Source organism: Setaria italica, chromosome VII (assembly GCF_000263155.2).
Source record: "Setaria italica strain Yugu1 chromosome VII, Setaria_italica_v2.0, whole genome shotgun sequence".
In the NCBI taxonomy this organism is placed as follows: Eukaryota; Viridiplantae; Streptophyta; class Magnoliopsida; order Poales; family Poaceae; genus Setaria; species Setaria italica.
Genome location: NC_028456.1, coordinates 34,491,680 through 34,512,189, shown reverse-complemented (window position 1 = coordinate 34,512,189; position 20,510 = coordinate 34,491,680). Strand labels below are relative to the sequence as shown.

Sequence of the window (20,510 nt, the reverse complement as noted above, 5' to 3'; positions counted from 1 at the left end):
CTACAGTAATTATTTGCGAATGATGGATTAATTAGCCTTGATAGATTCGTCTCGCGAACTAGACTCTATATGTGCAATTAATTTTGTAATTAGCTCATATTTAGTCCTCCTAATTAGCATCCGAACATTCGATGTGACCCTGCTAAAGTTTAGCCCATCGTATCCAAACACCCCCTTAGTTATAGAAAAAGAGGAGGAGAAAGAAGGAAACGAGGGAAAGGAGGAAGAAGACGGAAAAGGGCACCCCTACACTTGGACCCTGGATCCGCCCCTGCCTCTGGAGCAATAGATGGCCGATCGTCGATACCTTAAGCCTGGTGCCTTTTGTTTCCAAGCATGTAACAACTCTGAACGCTTGTCCCCATCCTAATTTTTCCCTAAAACTGTTGAAAATGATGGTGTAAAAGCCTACAGGTGGGGGAACACCCCCCAACTCCCACCCACCCCACACACACAAAAACAAAAAAAAAAGTCTGTCCATCTAATCTCGTGATGGTATTCATAGGGTAGTATTTGTTTCATAGGGGCTAGCGTGTGAGCTTTATTATTATTCTTTTTTTTTTTGTGTGTGTGTGTGTGAAGCTGCAGCTTTAAGTTGAGCTGCTGTGCACAGGCCCAATGAGCCCATAGCTTGCTGGATCGAGTTGGATACATTGACTACTATTATTTGGGCCTCGCCTCCACTCTCAGGCTTCTTTCCATACATTTTCTCCCATCCAGACACTTGTCCAATTAGCTCTGTATACTATTATCAGACCTAATCAACGATTGGTTGGAAAATGAAAATGTACATGTGGATGTAATATTGTCTGATTAGTAATACAATAATATTTATCTATGCATATGAATCATAAACTCGTGTTGGCCAATCACAAAAGGTCTTGGCGCCTGAAAACTTGACCCAAAGTTTTTTTTTTGCATGTTCGAGAACGATACAATATTATCATACAATATTTTTCCAAGTCACTGTGCACGCACGCACGCATGATTCAAATTTTAGAGTTACGTATATATTGTAGCAGGGAGGGGATCCATGCAATAAATAGCTAGCAAATGCTAGCTGGAGATAAGGCGCAAACGCATGACCACAAAAAAAATGCAAGCGGGAGTTGTTGTTTGATTGACCAGCAACTTGCATTGGTTCTCCGTTGCTTGCGGTTGCGTTGCGTGCTCTCCCAGGGCTCTATGCATCGATCCCAGGACTGATCAAGCTTTATGGCGGGGCAGCGCGTATACGTACACGTACGTGCAGCGCGCAGTTTCATCAAATTAAATATATATATATTAAACAGCAGTTTAAATAAATAGCATATGTAACTACAGATAGTAAAACATTAGGACCATGAACAAATAAATTCCAAATAGTTCAAAATAGAGCAGCAACAACAGATGTGTTGAATTTCATATATTTTTCTGATTTAAATACTTGGTTGTGAATTATTCAGATTAAATAAATCAGTTTTTTCTTATTTTCACAAAATACAAAACCACCATTGGAAGAACCAGCAGCTAGTAGAGGACCAATTTGTCACGTTTCAAAGGCGCAGCTTGTCATACTGTTGCCAACCTTTGATGCGTCCAAACACATTATGGTGAATCACTGGGGTGGTGGTCCAGAGCTTTTACTCATACATGACTACATGAGCAAGTAGGCAACAATGCAGAGAGAGATCTCAGATCCACAATGGACCAATGGTTTTATTAGTAGAGAGACCTGTTGACGACCTGCAGCAGGGACCATCTAGATATCTCCATCGTCATCGTCCAAGCAATCCCCATTTCACCGCCGCTAACTCAGATCGTCGCAAGGATTCCACATGCATCTGTTCTGTTCCCGACCGACCGTCCGATTACACCAACTTTGTACAAAATATTTTGTTCATTGTTGTGAAATATGATCTCCTGTCTCCACAATACAATATATTCATACTTAATTTGACCACCAAGGCACTAATTGCTAGTGTAATAGCAAAGTTATAATATTTTGAAACTACCTCTTCAAGACAAATCTAGCCATAGCATTTTTAAACTTTCAATTGAAATCTTCCAAGATATGTTGACGGTCAAAGTTTAAACGTGTTAGCTTAAAATGGCATTTACTTTGTGATAGGAGTAAGCTAAGTAGCAATGCCAGCCGGCTCCCGGCTGACTCTTGCAAGCTTGGTAGCATTAGTTTAGGGCTTTAGGCACAGTGTCATGATCGATCTAATTAAACGAAGAAATTAAACACAAGAGCGTGCAAGTAGCTTTGAAAATGTGAGGTCAGGTCGATGGTATGGGTCGACGACACGGCACAGGATTGCATGAGACTCCTTTTCCCTCATTTAGTAGTTTGTTCCCCCGTACAGTGGTCCTAATTATTATGAAGCAGCCCTATATGAGTATGATGTAATATTAGGACTATTATTATTATTATTATTATTATTATTATTATTATTATTATTATTATTATTATTATTATATTTCTCCATGTATATATATGCGCATGCAATTAAGCCGCGAGTCATTTTCTCTCCCATGGGTCCACCGAATTGATATGATGCACACAAGCAATGACAACACGAGATGATGACTACTATACTCCCTGTGACTCCATAACTCATGGGAAGGATCTCTAGCCTGCCTGTGAGAATTGAATATCCACGAGTATTGCACTCAATTTTCTATCATTTCTAAATTGTAGTGGGCCTTTTTTCATATATATGTATATGTATATGTATATGTATATGTATATGTATATGTATATGTATATGTATATGTATATGTATATGTATATGTATATATATATGTATATGTATATGTATATGTATATGTATATGTATATGTATTATATAGAGAGAGGGTGAGTATACTGTGGCTGGCCATAGAACTAGGCCACTTGGCACGCTGCTAGACCACCAAGCAATCGTAATTACCACCTGGGTCCACAGCTCCCCGCCGATCCGGGCTTACACGAACGAGCGAGCCGAGCCTCCGGTAGCTACGGAGCCGAGAGTCATCACGTAATTGGTGCTGGGAGGAGTGGGAGTCATTAGTCATTACTACATAATCAAAGCAGATTCTTCTTACCAGAACTGCTCCGTCCAGCATACATGCAGGTTACGAGAATTGTCTACACGTGCATGAAGTTACGATAAATTTTTTTCGAACTTGCATGTTACGAGAATACAAAACCAGGGTTGGCTGTTTTCTATAAAGAAATAAAGAATCATTTTACCATAATAGGGATCGTAAGCTCCTTACTACAGGACTGCTGAACAAATCAACTTTCAATCTGCAGGGGTGAGAAATCAAAATTGTTACTCTGAAAAAAGCGAGACATTGAATGATAAGACAGGCATGCTTGTTTGAATTTACCACAATGCCATCGTCAATTTACTAGAATGGTTAGGTTAATGGCTTGGCCAATTTTACGAGAATGGCATCATTAATTAACCACAAGATCATTTACCACAATAGCATAATCAAAATCAAGTTACTATAAAATAGTCCCTCGTGCAGAGTTTATAAAGAAATAAAGAATTATTTTACCGTTTTACGAGAATGCGTGGATCAAGTTACTAGAATATTATTATTCATTTTTTAGACAATATTCTACTCCTTCCGTAAAGAAATAAGATTTTTTATGAGAATGTGTGGATCAGATATACTCTACTCCTCTAGTAGTGTACCAGAAGTTATCTGATGGTTTACTATAATACATTAGTTAATAAAAGATGTTTTAATTTGAATATATCTAGTATTTTAGCGGAACACGTATGAATCATGACAATGGCTTATGTACTGGAATCTATATAGTCGCACTACTGTGGATTTAATGTCTAATGTCTAGTACCGGTTGGGAACCCCTTCTAATACCGGTTCCGCAACCAATACTGACAATTCGGTACTAGAAGGGGGTACTTTAGTACCGGTTGAGATAACCGATACTAAAAGGTATTAAAAAATTAAAAAAAAATGAATCCCCCCGCCAGCCCTCCCCCCCTCTCCCCGCCACAGCCCCCTCCGCCGTCCGCCCGCCCGCCACTCCACAGCCCCCTCCGCCGTCCGCCACTCCACCGCCGGCCCCCGCCCCGCCACCGCCATCTCACCTCGCCCCGCTGCTGCTCCTCACCGCCGGTGAGGGGCGAGCGGAGGGGGGAGGGGAGGCAGAGGAGGAGCTTGAGGATGAGGCAGAGGAGGAGCTAGAGGATGAGTGCTACTGTGCCGCTTTAAAACCGGGTGAGAGAGAGAGATAGCGGAGGGCGACGCTGTTATGCCTCACTGCAGGCGGACGGATGGATAAGGGTGCGAGAGCTCTTTAGTACCGGGTGGGGACCTTTAGTACCGGGTGGAGCCTCCACCAGGTACTAATGTGCCTTAGGGCCTTTAGTACCGAGTGGAGCCTCCACTCGGTACTAATGGGTGACATTTAGTATCGGGTGGACCTCCCACCCGGTACTAAAGGACCTCCGGGGGTTCCTAAATTTAGATACGGTACTAATGTTAGTACCAGACTTAAATGTGACCGGTACTAAGGGAGTGGACGAGAGATCCATTCCCTAGTAGTGTCGATTATTACGGTAAAACATTAATAGAAGGATATGGCACAACTACGACTTGCTTTAAGTACTGTACAATAATTTAGAAAACATTACACACTTATAGACACATATATGTGTACATCAGAATTAGAGAATCATTTGGAGCTTCTCTCGTTCAGTTGCAGCAAGTTGGCCGCATACTGAACTCAGAATTAATCAACCATGCCTATTAGCTGCTCTTAAGTAAGCGCATCTTGCCCAGAACTTGCCACAAGGCCTCATCACCTAAAAACTTCATAACAAGGAGAATAGTAAACAAATATGTTCATTTCACATCTGTAATAAGTGTTTAGATGATTGAGAGCAAATATGCATGCAGATTAGGCATAAATCAACATCTGGGTAGATAAATTGCAAAAATATGAAGAATCATGCAGCGCATAATGAATTGACAACAGCCGAGTAGAAGGAAACTAACTTGCAAGCACTAACACAATAGGGATACTTGGTCCTCTATTTTGCAACTGAAAACAGAGCAGCTGAAAGATCTTAATACTGAATATACTATACTACAACTGAAAACTAGAGCAGCTAGAAAAGCAAACAATGCTAATTATACCCATAAAATTCTCATACACTACTACCATTTTGTATGGTCTTGTGTCTCGGATTTGTGAAAAAACAAATTTACAACAACACATCTACTATAATATCTTTGCAGTTATTGGAAGCTACGGCAGATATCTTTTTGTTAATAGGGATCGTAAGCTCCTTACTACAGGACTGCTGAACATATCAATTTTCAATCTGCAAGGGTGAAAAATCAAAAATATTACTCTGAAAAAAGCGAGGACATTGAATGATAAGACAGCCATGCTTGTTTGAATTTACCACAATGCCATCATCAATTTACTAGAATGGTTAGGTTAATGGTTTGGCCAATTTTACAAGAATGGCATCATTAATTAACCACAAGATCATTTACCACAATGGCATAATCAAGTTAGTATAAAATAGTGTCGAGTTTATTAGAATCCCTCGTACCAGAATTACGAAAATTGATACTTACATGGTCAAATTTACAACAATGGCATGCATAATCAATATACTAGAATGGCACAATCAAGTTACTATAAAATGATGCCAAATTTTTTAGAATCCAGCATAGCATGGTGATAGCAATGGCTTCAGCAATGACCCAAAACGTACTGATGACTTCAGTATTGTATATAATTTACGAGAAGCAAAATCCTAGTGACAAGCTTACTGCGATATACCTCTTTGCTTTAATTGGAGATCGCAAGCACGTTTGCCTAATAAATCTGCTAAAAAAACGAATTTCAATCTGCAGTAAGAGTCAAAAGATAACGAGACTTTGATAATTTGGGTGTTTGGCAGGAGGTGCCAATCAGTCCCCAAACCTGATTCGCATTTAAGGTTTCGCAAAGGAAAAAACAAAATTAGCAATGATGGAATCAATTGAATCAAACTGCTTAGATAGGGAGAGGGGATTAACTTGCATAAGCCTAATCCCTAATCTGACTTCAGGTTCCTACTACGCAATCAAATCGAATTAAATATACAGAATAAGATAGATTACCGGAATCGTTTGGCAGTCTAATAAGTGGGCAGTGAGAACGGCGTAACCTGATCTCCCATGCGCGACCTGGTTAGGATCTCTCCGTCTCCGTGGCCTGTCTGCCGCTGGAATCTGACTTCATCGCCTCCCGGGCACTCAAGATGGTGTCGCTGGTTCGGGAGGGCAGAGGGCACTATTGCCGCGAGAGGGGAAGGGCCGCCTCAGGGTCACCGCGAGATGAGAAACGGGATATTCGACGGCGATTCTGCGTGCGCGTGGGATGAGAATTGGGAGGAATTTTGGGATGGGGTGTTTGGCTAATCGGTGCTCCGGGCTCGGAGCCGGGTCGAGCCATCATGCGAGGCTCGGAGCCGCGCAGGATCGACGGCAGATGGCGCGGTCTGCCAGAATACCGGTTCGATCGGGTGTGGTGAGGAGGACTGGCCCGGCCATAGAATTAGCTTTTATATATAGAGAGAGAGACACACACATACATACTTCTAAGGTTATGCATGGTATATAATGTACTGCATGCAAAAAAAAATTGCACAAATATATATGTTTGCATCAGAAATAGACTTCTTCGGTCCAAATTGTATATTTGTGGCGTTTTGGACCTACGTGGCAACAATTTTAGCTACCAATTTCAAAAATTAAAAATTGCATGGCATGAATCATAAAACACCACATTTACGCTTTCAATCTTAAGAAGTACATAAATATATGTGTTTGCTTAATACTATTTAGTTTCTTAGATCATACGCGGTGGCGAAATGTGTATATAAACATGTTACCACCCCCTATAAAATGTTTGTAGCGGTGAAAGAAAAGATGAGAACATGCATGTGGTCAAGATCTCATATATATATATATATATATATATATATATATATATATATATATATATATATATATATATATATATATATATATATATATATATATATATATATATATATATATATATATTGACATAATCTCGCACTGCACAAAGAGCGGGCACAAATAAATGAGCTCAGTGATCTGTAGGCTGAAATGTTGCGCACATGTATCACTAGAAGCGTTGATGCGCAAAAAAAAAGGAAGAAAAAGAGTAAAGCGTTGCATCACGCGCGTGAGGGTATACTATCAAGTAAAAGGGCACGTGGGTTTATAAATAGGGTTGAAGCGACAGGTTGCCCATCAATGGCAGGAACGCGTGACGTGGAACCTAAAAATCCCACAAGCACAACAAGATGCTACTGCAGGGCCGTACACCATGGCAGGAGGGGCCAGGTCATACTCATACATGCAAGCATGGCCAATTAATATATCTATCCGTTCTCAGCTAGCAACTGGCATACAAGCTCATCGATCGTATCCTGGTCGACTTTTGTTGTGAACTTGTGATCCAGAGTCCAGGCAGACAATAATATATAGATAAACTAGCTAAGGTTTTTAATTAAAAGGGGGCTTAGCTGACTTGTACAACTCTGTGCTAGTAAAATTCCTATGTGTATTTCATATAGCAGTCCAATGTACTTCATCTATGGAGAGACAGAATCATTACAGGTCAAAAACAATTGTCCATTTTTAAAAAAAAAGAAAATTACAAGACCTTTTGTTGGAACCTAGCTATCATCCAGCTTCTGGGTCCTGGCAACCGCTATGTCGTTCCTACACGGCAGAACAAAATGCCTCGAGTAAGAGGAGTACATGCAAAAGTCTAGCTTTAAATTTCACACAGTAGCAAACTGTTCCTCTAGGTAATCCATGCTTTAAATTGGAAGTGGGCCTGGGTCAACTTCTCTGATTCATGTGATGTCCTTGACAGAAAGGGAAAGCATGCATGCACACATAGCTGCCTGAGTGAAAAGAGATCATCAGCGAGAACATGGTAGTTGCTGGCTGCTAGCAGGTTAGTTAGATGATAGCAAGTGAAAAGGAGCTCACTCACATTCACCTCTTGTCCTATATATAACCGGCCGGCACACGCTCCATCTTCATGGGACAACAGTAGGGAAGCTACTACTAGTACCACACTGCAGGCAGCCAGGCACCGGCCGGCCGGAGAGAAGGAAGACACGACGATGGGGAGGCCGCCGTGCTGCGACAAGGTGGGGATCAAGAAGGGGCCATGGACGCCGGAGGAGGACATCATCCTTGTCTCCTACATCCAGGAGCACGGCCCCGGCAACTGGCGCTCCGTGCCCATCAACACCGGCCTCATGCGCTGCAGCAAGAGCTGCCGCCTCCGCTGGACCAACTACCTCCGCCCCGGCATCCGGCGAGGCAACTTCACGCCCCACGAGGAAGGCATCATCGTCCACCTCCAGTCCTTGCTAGGCAACAGGTATCTTCGCATCTTGCTCAATCCGGCCATCCATGGCGGCGTGCATGGTGATTGACCCGCAGTCCCTACACATGAATATATGCAGATGGGCGGCCATAGCTTCGTACCTCCCCCAGCGGACCGACAATGACATCAAGAACTACTGGAACACCCACCTCAAGAAGAAGCTCAAGAAGCACCAAGCCATCGGCGCAATCTTCGCGCCACCTCCCCCCTCCTCTGAATCTTCTTCCATCATACCTACCACCGCCGGCGCCAGCCATCATGTCGATCTCCATCATGACATAATCGGCAGCAAGGACTACAACTACGCGCGTCCAGCAGCCTGCAGCAACCCGGCCGAGGTCACCCAGCTCATCGCCCGGCGCTCGCCGTTCGCCGCCACCGACGGTGACAGCTCCTCCTCGTCGTACGCCTCCAGCATGGACAACATATCCAAGCTGCTCAACGGATTCATGAAGAGTTCCCCACCAACGCAGAACGACGCCACCGCCGACATCAAGCCCTGTGCCACCGACATCAACCCTTTGCTGTCGTTCAACCACATGTCGGGCGGCAGTAATACGCTGCCACCATTCAGCGACATGCTGCCGCCGTCGCCACCGCCGCAGCAGCAGCCGGCGTTGACGATGGGACACCGCGGTTACGACAACGAGCCCAAGCAGCAACACCACCAGCAGGGGCCGCTGTCTCCGATCGAGAAGTGGCTGTTCGAAGAGGCCGCCGAGCAGGTCGTCGACCTCATGGATCTGTCCGACGCCTGCTGCTCAGTTCCAATGATGTTCTAGAAGATCAAACAAAGAAGACAAATACACGTCAGTTAGATAGAATTTATTGGTTCAGATTACTTTCAGTAGGAGACTTGATATACTATATGTTGCATTGTATCCATTCATGAGAAAAGAACAATACATACATAGTAGTCAAACTCCGTGTGAGGCACGGTCATCTAGTTAGTGACACGTTACTGTGGTAGATTTGACACTGCCAATCAAAAGTCAGAAGAATAAGAGACAGCAACAGGAATAAGCAAGGATGACCAAATGACATGCAAGCATGTCAGCATGATGTAATTAACTACATGGTTCGCATTAATTTGTTATATATATATATTTCTTTTATACATATTGAGGTGCACTTAGATCAGTTTGTTGAACTCTTGGTTTCTATTTGTCCATTAGTAGAGAATTAGAATTATCCCGTTGTTTTTAAAAACATGTGAATAGACTTAATATATGGGACAGTGAAATATTACCTATGTCTAGCAAGCAAGCCAAGCATGGACATTTGCATTGGTCAGTCCTGAAATATGAAATGCAGAATGGCAGTACTCACAAAAAAATGAATGAATGCGTGGAGTATAGACTTAATTTTGCTAGATAGAAGCTAAAGAGAAGTATACTCAAGGAAAATAATAAGAAAAAAAAATCTTCAGAGAGGTGGTCCCTGATGTAATTGCAAGTCTCCATCAGCAAGCAGATGGTCCATGATCACATTCAGTGCAGAAAGAAAACCCAACTCCCATTTTTTATTTTCTTTTTTTTTCCTATCCCCTCCCATTCATTTAGTACAAATCATTTCTTTTCTTTTCAAATGCTTTAATGCTTCCATGGAAAATTAAACAAGTGTTAAAGTATTTATGCAATAGCTTTCAATGGAAAATAACATGCATTCCCTACCATGGTGCAAAATATTGGCATACTTGGTGCCTAGCAATGCAAGATCATCAACATAAGTGGAAATGCGTTGCTAGTTAGTCACATGTCAAATTAAATCCAAAGGTAGAACACTAGAACAGAGAATGCTGGCATCAGTATAGAAGGGAATGTTAGTATTCGATGATTAAGGCATGTTCTGACGTGTCCTTCTCTGGTACACGTCCCTTTTATGTCATTTGCAGAAAACGTAAACCTCTGCATCTATTTTTCAAGAAATTGTTGTGCAGTATATTACAAAGGAGAAAGAGTTTTAAGCGGCCTACAATGCACAACTGGCAACCAGAACTGCTGGCCAAAAAACATAGACAAGCTATTACATACTACTGACATAAAAACGACAACTGCCAGAAATCAACACCGCTGGTATTATACACTGAGCCTAACATGATAAATATAGAAATACTGCAAAATTAAAGGCAGTGTGCAAACTTCATATTTCTTTATGTTTATTAAGTGTAAAACATGAAAATCTCAAATGGTATATTGATCTTTGGATGAGAGCAAAACCTCAGAGCAAGTGTAAGCTGATTAATGTCTCAAGCTTTGATTGTTCTGCCTGTACAACGCCTAGTCTGTCGCCAGAATCTCGATGTTGCACACCTGAGTACAGAACAACTGACCCAGCTTGCTTGGTGCAGATATATGCATGTCTCGGATCAGGTAGAGCTGGACCAGAGATCATATCAGCATATACCGTTTAAACTTTGTCCTATACCAACCACAACTAGGAATGTTAAGTCCAGTCATAGTCTATAACTGATTTCATTAAGTCTTCAACCAAATGGAAGGAAGACAACCTTCTGTCCCGGCAAAAATAGGTTGAGGACCATCTGCATCCAGCCAGGAAAAGAACAATCCTAGCACACTCTGCGCTGATTCAAACTAGGAAATATGAAACACCAACTAAACATGAATTAAAATTAATCTGCATATGATGTATGTTTGATTGAAGGCAAGGCCATGATAATTCCATTTAGCTCATCTATGCAAAAGCATCCAGTAACTACATACATATCTTCAGAGCACAATAAGCATCGATTAGAAGCCTGCATCTCAGTCTCAGTATAGCCATCAGTGTATAGGAGGGACCAAGGCAGGACCATATGGCCACGTGTAATTGAACCGTACCAATGGAAGAATGTGCCAGCACAACCAACCCGCAGGTAGGCATTAAGTACGAAAGGTCAATTTATGTTACCTCTGGACGAAGCTCCACTGCCTTTCAGGAAACTTCTTGCAGCATAGTAATACAGATAGGTTGTCGGTTTCGTCGAAAAGCTGTTTATATATCTGTTTTCGTAACAGGCAAAATCAATCCTCGGTTCTGGAACTGAAGTGATGTGAAAACCATTGCAGCATGCTGAGGGGCAGTTCATGACCCTTGACCACTGAATATTGATTCTAAGGAATCCTGAAGTCTCTTGTGCAAAGGTTTTACCTTACAGCTCATAATCACCAGTCAAAAAAGGAGTCTTTATGTGTGGACCTATACCTTACAGCATCAACTGTTCTTTTCATCTGGACCTATACCACTTCTGCAAGGATGGGTCTTTGTTCTGAGGCCTGCGTTTGTCTTATGTCCAGATGCACATTCCATATGACATCGTCGATTGACAGACGTAAGTTTCCATCGGTATTATTTCTGCACAAAAGGCAATAGACTCAAAGCTGGATCTCATTAACACCGGGTGGCCCCTAATAGATGATACCCTCCCTCAGGAGTAAGAAATACAAGCCGTTTGAAAGTGACACATTCTGTAGCATAAGGATAGTGTCATCATCAGTTCTTTAATTGCTCTTTAATAGGCAGATAATGTAACAAAAGAAAAGGAAAGATCTGACGACCTGAACAATGTCACCCATGAATATTTAAATGAGTAAGGATTTCAGTTAACTCAAAAAAACTTTCCAGTCCAAATTTATGGGATTGTGACAAGGTTTTTTATGTGAGCCTGCATTACACCTGATGAAAACAAGTGTAAGCTTTTTGTCACCGGACAAAAAGATTCTAGCCAGTTAAGTAGCTTTGTGTAACAATTATTTCAAAAACTAATTTCTACTTAATGTATCATACAAAGACACTGCACAGTTTCTCTTATTCCCTTTTTGTCAATTTTATGCATAAGCCACATCTACATGTGAACCATGTTGCGTGTCACAGAAGATTGACTTGTTAACAAGATAAGCAAGTCTTTTTACAAAGAAAAGAAAAGGAAGATAGCACTCGGTCATATTTTTTAGCCTTTCCTGCATCTGCAAAACTATGTAGTCATGAAAGAAGTAGAACAAAGTGAAAAACACACAAAATAAACGTGCCTTCTGGAACCTTAATATATCAATGAATTGGCAATAGCATTCCAGTTCCTGGAAATTATATGTCCATACAAAAACTACCACCTTGTCTGCCAGGGAAATAACATGTACAGCTATTCAAGAAATTGCAGTGACCTGCTTCTTTACTGAAGAATGAACTATTTCTGCTCAGATGCTATGAATTTTTAGAAGTCAAAGTCCAAATATCTCCATCAGTGCATTTTAGGTACTCAGCAGGCCTGACTCTACATCTAATTATAGGTGATATATAAAGAGGGAATATTGCAAAAGCACATGACCTTTAACAACTTAACTCAGGTTGCTGCTAAAAAAACTAGAACTACTGCAGAAATCTGTGACTAAAAGTGAAACAACTGCTGCAGAAAAATGAAAGTATTATTTCTCTTTTACAAAAATACACCTTGCACTTGCGCTATTTGTTCAAAAGATTGTGAAAAAACACCTTTAGACAAGCCTTTAACTTGTCCATATCTTGGTTCACATGAAAGTACATTTGAACAGTATAATCAATGAGTTCATGACAACAAAGCTAGTAGCTACCTCCCAACTACTAACCAGACTCCACAAGGAGTCAAGGACCACCTTAGACAGCCAGTTCTGTTGTTGTTGAGTAAGACCACCACAGCCATTGCCTTCAACTAAGACAACTCCTGTTACAAATATTGTCATGAGAACTTTACGAATACCAAGCTCTTGGTAGATTTTTTTTTCAATTTCAGAAGAATAGATTCTAGAAAGTATATCTAAGAGGGACCACAAAGTGACCAGGAGAACTGTAGACAATACAAAGGTTGATATTATCAGAATTCAGAAAATAAATGAAAGCTTTATCAGCTATGATAGAAATGCCTATATTTTGAGACTACTGACCTTTACTAGTGAATATGCAAACAAATATTTCTTGCTTAAGAATTGAATTTACACATTTAGTACAGAACACTTATATAAAATAGAATTGTAGATAAGCTAGAGCTTTCTAATTATACAGGCTACACTAGCGAACTTCACAGGCATAAATTGTTCACCGCATATCTTCCACTTGTATAGCTGTCCAATACAGGATCACTCTGTTTGAGAATCAATATATGTGATTCATTGATGTATATTTAGGCAACAAAGCAGTATGACTACGTCATCATAATCGTGCTTATTTGTCACACGTCATAAGCATATATATGAGACCGTCCCATAACCAATTATTAAATGCAGGCTTTCCCCACTAGAGCACATTTAATAGGCTTGATATGGTATTCAAGAGGTTATGAAACATGCCACAGTGCCTGCTATTTTATCCAGGTATTGTGCCAAGATTCAAGCTCCAACAGAACAAAGAGCTGATGAAGCCATTTGGCACAACTTAGTGCCATCTGCATATCCAAAAATAAAGATCGGCAGGCAGCACTATCTGCAGACTGCAAGTTGGGAAAATAATATGAATTTGTCATCACAGGACCATCAATCGATTATAAATATTGAGATAAGAAAGGATGGGATGGATGATTGCCAACTAACAATAATCACAAATCACAACAGTAGCAAAAGTGAACATAAATTGGTTAGTTAATTTATTTATTGAGATCAAGATAAAGTAGAGCAAATATTTCTTTGGCTTATTGAATTGTGGAAAATTCAAAATGCTCAATATTCGCACAATTTTATCAAGCAAACCATTTTGTGTAAACTGATCATATATTTTTGAATGAGTGAAAGCTGTTCTCCTGATGCTTTAATATCTAATTATATTCATGTAGAAAGCAAGGTATATAAGGACGTATGAGTGCAGAATGTGCTAGCAAATCATGACTATTTACAGTAGCCGTATGTGCCCCCATCAACCAGAATTTGAAGGAAAGCATGGCACATGATTATGCTGGTTGTAAGGAATTAGCATAGGACCACTAGCTGTCCGCAATTCGTACAGGAACAAAAGTATCGTCAGACTGGACAATCAATTTACAATTTTCATGATTGAGAATGACCAACCTAAAGAAAAACACTAGTCAATAGGTCGTCGAACCACAATGAAAACCCAAGGGCACTCTAGGCAACGAGTGTTAGAAGATGTGTATGTGCTACATGTGCTGCGCGTGCACATGGGTCCTGGCTGTGTGCCAAGCCCAGGCCGGCTCCCTGCCGTGCCCTAGATGGATTAGGATGGGCAGTTTTATCCCTTATCCCTTGGTCGTATGTGTTTTTATAAACCTCACCAAGGGCTGCCTATATATTCGTACATGTTGTATACCCTAATCAATCTATTATTCCACGCAATCTCTATTGCTTTCATAGTATCACGAGTCCGGGATGGATTAGGATGGGCAGTCTTATCTCTTGGTCGGTTGTGTTTCTATAAACCTCACTAAGGGCTGCCTATATATTTGTATACCCTAATCAATCTATTATTACACGCAATCTCTATTGCTTTCAACGAGTTTGATGTGGATTGTGTAGTAGAAAGGAGCATGTCTGATTGATGTAAACTAAACTGTACAGGTAAAGCTCTCAGTTGAAGATGTGGTCCAAAATTCTCATTTCTTGTATTCAAATTGATGCTATCTAGTAGAAACGACACGTAACACTCTTTTCAACAAGAAAATCGACCAAAAGAGGACAGGACAGAGTAATAGAACACAATATATAGGTGGATGTCAAGTCATCATCAAAGATTCAGTTGTTCATGGAGCCGATGTTTATGCATCAACATCTAGTTAAACAGTTATACAGCAACCGTCAACCTTGATCAACATTGGATTGGATCATTGGACGTCATCGTCAGACCTAAGTACAAGAAAACACGAGTTAGGCATTGGAAAACTGTGCTTGCTAGCTGTTAGGATGGAAACCATGTGGGCAGTATTTTATTAAAAGGGAGAACTCTGAAGGGAAGGTGAATTATTGAAGACTAATAAAAAATGCAGAGAAGTTCACTTTGATTAAATGCCTAGTAAAGTGTGATATTAAGCTACCGATGCATAATAATGATAATGATAACCTAATGAAAGATAACCTAATGAAAGCGATTCTTATTGGTATCAACAAAAATCAAGCAGGTGTCCAGAAAGGAGGGGAACTTACAAAACAGAAAACAGAGGTGCAATGGACCACTCCACAGCGATGGAGTGCCACACGTGTGGATTGGTAACAACATGGTAATGAAAGCCAGAGGCAGTTGCATAACCAGTCATGCCCATGTCCGAAACCACAGGGTGCCGGCGCTATCCCCACTCAACCAACAGCATTGACCACCACTGTCTGAAACATGTGGACAAATTCAGGTTTAGTGATTTGGATCTCCAGAAATTAGCAGGGAATAAGGAGAAATGGGCTGTCCTGCAGTCCCCGTTCACAGCTCAAACGGTTTCCAAGACCATTTGGACTTCAACTTAGGGCCAGAATTTATAAAGCTCGCAGTTTATCATTACAACCCGGTGTAAAAATATCCTAGATCATCACTGCATAGTGCAGAAGTATACTTGCAGCAAAGAGTGAAAATCACTGCAAAGAAACAAAAGCTTTCTACTTACAAGCAAACACTTCCAGTAAGAGGAAGAGGGAAACCCAAACTAAGCTGAACATGTCATAAGGTTATGGTGATACAGCTACCAATTCAAAGTTCTCAGATTTGTTAGTTTATTTATTTCAACAATGCTCAGTAGGTAACAGAAAGTACTACATCAATCTTCCTTGAGAATAAGGGTATGAATTAGCTACCAGTTATATGATAAATTGCAATAGAACTAATTTAGAAAATTGCTGCATGCACATAGTATGGAAATTAGGCATGTATAGTACGTGATTGTACCTTGCCATGTATGCAAGACTGTACAACGTATACATGATTGTATCCTTGTATACATGGCAAGGTACATCACGTAATATACGTGCCTGACAGGAATGAAGGAGAAAAAAAAGAGTGGAAATTTTCGATTGTTACTTAGATGATCAAACAGAAATACAGTTAATTCAGTTGGAAGTGTTTCTTACTCCTGCGGACTTTGATTACTGATACTGTATAAGAAAATATCTCACCGGTTCATAATAAACTGCAATCATAAAAAGCAACAGAATTTTCATACAAGAAATCCATTTATCATCATTAACAAATTTTCATGATTAAAATCAAATTGAGATGACCAACATTTCCTGCAGATAAAGTATATCCTAAAAATGAATTGGATAACATCAGCAATTTAGCATCAGTTCACATATGAAAATGGAACTCTGCTCTACTTTTCTATAATACTCATCATAGAATCATGAATCTTATGATATCTGGTTGAAATTCAAGTTCTTATATAATGTAAAAATCACTAAATCATGTCATGTATTAACCTATACCTATAGGATACAAATCACTCACTAAAACTGCATCACATATTAGCCTATACCTGTAGGATACAAATCAGTCAAATTTCAGGATATCCATTCAAAGATTGAAGGGTTGGTTTGTAGCCTAGTGGATGAACACAACAATTACAGCTCTACAGCAATCATAAGACTTTATTTCAAAACAGCACCTTCTTTGCTGTACAAAACATATTAGTTCCTTGCGAGCACTTGTTCACTGCATTGAGGATGTACAACCCGAGTTGCTAAGTTACCTGAACTATCTGGTCCACGAGATGACATACCCGATATATATTTGTACAAAGATCAACTGTGTAAATTTGTGGAAGCACGACAAATATCATGAACAATATGGTACAGATTTACAGCCATCAAGACTGAAAAAAATAAAGTGACCACTTCCTTGCTTCAGCATTATTTGTAACAGAAAAGAACATATCAGCTCCTAAGATGGTTTTGTAGTTTGTGGAAACCAGAGCAGGCTCAGACACTAGATAAAGGAGCTTGTTATAAACACAAAGAATTTCAACACTTGGTGAATGGTGATACAGAATTGAATACAACAAATGTCCACAAGCATGTTTATGAAGATACGTACAGACATCCATTCTATCAGATAAAGAAAAACAGTAAACAAACATACTTTTCCCCCTCTACGTTAGAATCTGTAGATCTATCATTTTCTAATGGGGGAGTTGAGGAAAGTCCTCTTCTTCTCAGTTTCTAAAGTCACAATCACTGGGCAGCTCAAACTTAGCAAAGCAGAATGCTTGTCAGGCGGCTTTCACTACGTTAGTGAAATGGCAGCTGGACTGGTATTTCGGAAAATACATGCCATTTACCACCTGGCTGGCCTCAAGCACCTTTATTCAGGGAGAATCATGCCTGAGCCCTCCCATCTTGGGACCTGAAAGAATCACCCGCGTTTTACAAGCAAATGCCATCTGATCATAGCTTCTCAGTCAACCGAATCATGAAAGAACTGACAGCAACAACATCCAGAACAATCCATGATGACTCAAACATGTCGTGGAAATAGTCTGCGCCAATCTCCTCTGCCGCTGATCTGAATGCATTTCCAAACGCATTACCCTGAACAGCCCCAAGCCTTGGCTTCCCACATACCCCGACAACCAGCACCTTCTCAGGTTCCTTTGCCAAGCAAGCACAGATTAGTGGCTTCATCCTCGCACCCCTTTCCTTCAGTGCATCCATCAGAAAGAAACAGAATTTTGTAAGTGCTTGTGGATGGCAAAGCTTGTTAGTGTCCACAGGGTCATCAAGCTTCACCCACCGGAACTTCTTGGCGCTCCGTATAAACCCTGTCTTAGTAATCGCCGAGCTTCCTTGCCTCAATATTGCCCTCTGTATTTCAATTGCAGACTGCATCCCTTTCCGCAACTGATCAACATTGCTCAGTGACAATGCAGAGTAAGCAACCCAAAACTGCTCAGCAGCCAAAGACTCCTTTGAGTCCTTGGACTCGGAATTGAGGGATTCGAGCAAAGCTGTGACGCCATACACAACATCTGCAGCAGAAACCTTGGACCTGTAGCCGTGCACTCTCAGGAAGCTCCGGTAGTAGAATTCAGTGAGCCCGTACTCGGGCAGGAAGCGGTCAAACTCATCCCGCATCTTGCGCTTGACCTCCATGCTCATGTACTGGAAGTTCTTCTGGCAATCTGCAAGTGGGAACCCCATCCTCGCCAATAGCAGCTTGAGCTTCTTGAGACCATTGTCGCTCCACGTCTTGAGCTTAGTGGCAACATAGGAGGAGCAGAGCATGGAGTCGAACAAGCTCCACTCCCGCAGCAGCATGAGCCTGGGCTCGTCCTCGTAGGCGATGCGGGAGGCCTCCGGCGCCCGGATCTTGGTGCCGTCCTTGAGCGTGACGACGGAGCCGACGCCGGAGGGGTCGAGGTTGCCCGAGCCGTTGATGTGCTGCTCGAGCTCCATGACGGCGGCCTGGTAGCGCTCGTTGGTGATGCGGTCGTGGACGAACTGGTCGGTGAGGGCGACGCAGGCGAGCCAGAGGAGCTCGTTGGTGTTCTTGCGCAGGGCGTGGGCGAGGTCGTACATGAGGCACCCCGACGGCTTGCCGTGGAAGGTGCCGAGGCGGTAGTACTCCCGGCGCAGCTTGGCGAAGAGCCTGACGGGGTCGCCGCCTTCCGCCTCCGCGTCGTCGGAGAGCCGGCGCCTCTTCCTCCTGCCGCCGTCCTCGGCGTCGGAGTCGGATTCCGAGGCATCGGAGTTTTCGTCGTCCTCGTCAGGGACGCGGAGATGGTCGTCGGCGTCCCCCTCGGCGGCGAGGTCGGAGGCGTCGGCGAGGGATGAGAGGTCGAAGTCGTAGGAGAGATCCGCGGTGTGCTCGTCGTCGGCGGTGAATAGCACCACCACGCGGTCATTGTGGGCGCAGAGGTTGTGGAGGTGGACGGGGCGGTGGGAGTCGACGACGAAGGCGGTGGCAGCGTGGGGCAGGATCCCGCGGAGGTCGCGGTGGGCGCCCCAGTTGACGAGGACGCAGCAGAGCGGGACGGTGGTGGCGGAGAAGGAGGCGAGGAGGTCCCTGGCCCTGGCGGCGGAGGCGACGGGGTAGATGGAGAAGCGGATGGAGTCGGCGGAGAGGACGTGGGCGAGGGCCCTGACGGCGCAGAGGGAGTCGGCGTCGGCGGCGGAGGGGAGGATCAGGAGCGGGGAGGAGGAGCCCGCCGCGGCGGCGGCGGCGCGGAGGCGCGCGTAGAAGGAGTCGACGCGCAGCTCGCGCACCATCGCGGCTGCATCAATCGGGATCGAGGGCGTGTGGGGAATTGGAATTGGAGCTCGGCGCGGAGGGATTGAGAAATGGGGATCTGGGCTGGGGTGCGGAGCGGCGGGAGGGAGAGGGGTTTGGCACTTGGATTTGGGCGTTTTGTGAGGGCGCGCGGGGGATCGAATTTGGAATTTCGTTTTGGGAGGGAAGCCCCGCCGCCAGTTGCGTTGAGATTTTGGGGATCCAACCGCATGTGGGTCCATCCATTTGTGGGCTGCACGCTGACATTGGCGAGAGATGGGCTTGGCCCAGTTAATGTTGGACCGGCAACTAATTTCTTGGGCCAAAATATTTGAGCTGGAAACACTTTGGGCTCCAATTTTTTCTGCAAGGTTTTTGCGGCTTGATTGGTTGGTTGAGGGAACAGGTGGAATTGCTTAGCTTTGATCAGCTCCGTAGAAATGAATTTTCAAATAGTGCACTAAACAATGAGCGGGCTGAAGAGTGGCATCCACGCATCTTATTTTGCTGTGATAACTCATGCATGCATTTGCAGGCAACACCACTATAACACGTACAAATGTGCACAACAATTGAAAAGGAGTGAGCACATACTCAGCATGAAAAGGAGACATGTGACGCACGTGCTGCACCCCAAGGTTGCAAAATCGCACCCAATCAAGCACCCAGCCTTTGCAGCCCCAATCTATATAAGAGCTAGCAACACATTGAGGTGAGGTCCAAGAACACCCACACGTACATGCACGTAGATCCATTGATTGCCTCGAGCTAGCGCGCATGATCGGTATGCACTTAAAGCGAAATGGTGCTACCAAACTGTTGAGCCATGCAAGGTGCTCGTGATACCTGGCGCAAAATTGAAAAGCTTGATAATTTGAACCCGGAGAGCAAAAGCACATGCATGGAGCCA

The 20,510-nt window shown here is 42.7% G+C and overlaps 2 protein-coding genes and 1 long non-coding RNA gene across 3 annotated transcripts; 1 reads left to right on the top strand and 2 right to left on the bottom strand.

Annotated features, from left to right (window-relative positions):
• Positions 1-4,584: 4,584 nt before the first annotated feature.
• LOC111257869 lies at positions 4,585-6,516 on the bottom strand. The gene is made up of 2 exons (XR_002678467.1): positions 6,124-6,516; positions 4,585-5,845 (listed from the first exon to the last, which is right to left on the bottom strand). It is a non-coding gene; the product is annotated as an uncharacterized LOC111257869 (long non-coding RNA).
• A 1,505-nt stretch (positions 6,517-8,021) lies between these two features.
• LOC101756832 (transcription factor MYB30) lies at positions 8,022-9,559 on the top strand. Its single transcript, XM_004977376.3, has 2 exons — positions 8,022-8,434; positions 8,520-9,559. Exons 1-2 carry the CDS (start codon positions 8,172-8,174, stop codon positions 9,220-9,222), a joined length of 966 nt encoding a protein of 321 aa, XP_004977433.1. The 5' UTR covers positions 8,022-8,171; the 3' UTR covers positions 9,223-9,559.
• A 7,762-nt stretch (positions 9,560-17,321) lies between these two features.
• On the bottom strand, positions 17,322-19,721 carry LOC101756431 (cell division control protein 45 homolog). The gene has a single exon (XM_004977375.3). It carries the CDS (start codon positions 19,597-19,599, stop codon positions 17,779-17,781), a length of 1,821 nt encoding a protein of 606 aa, XP_004977432.1. The 5' UTR covers positions 19,600-19,721; the 3' UTR covers positions 17,322-17,778.
• Positions 19,722-20,510: the final 789 nt, after the last annotated feature.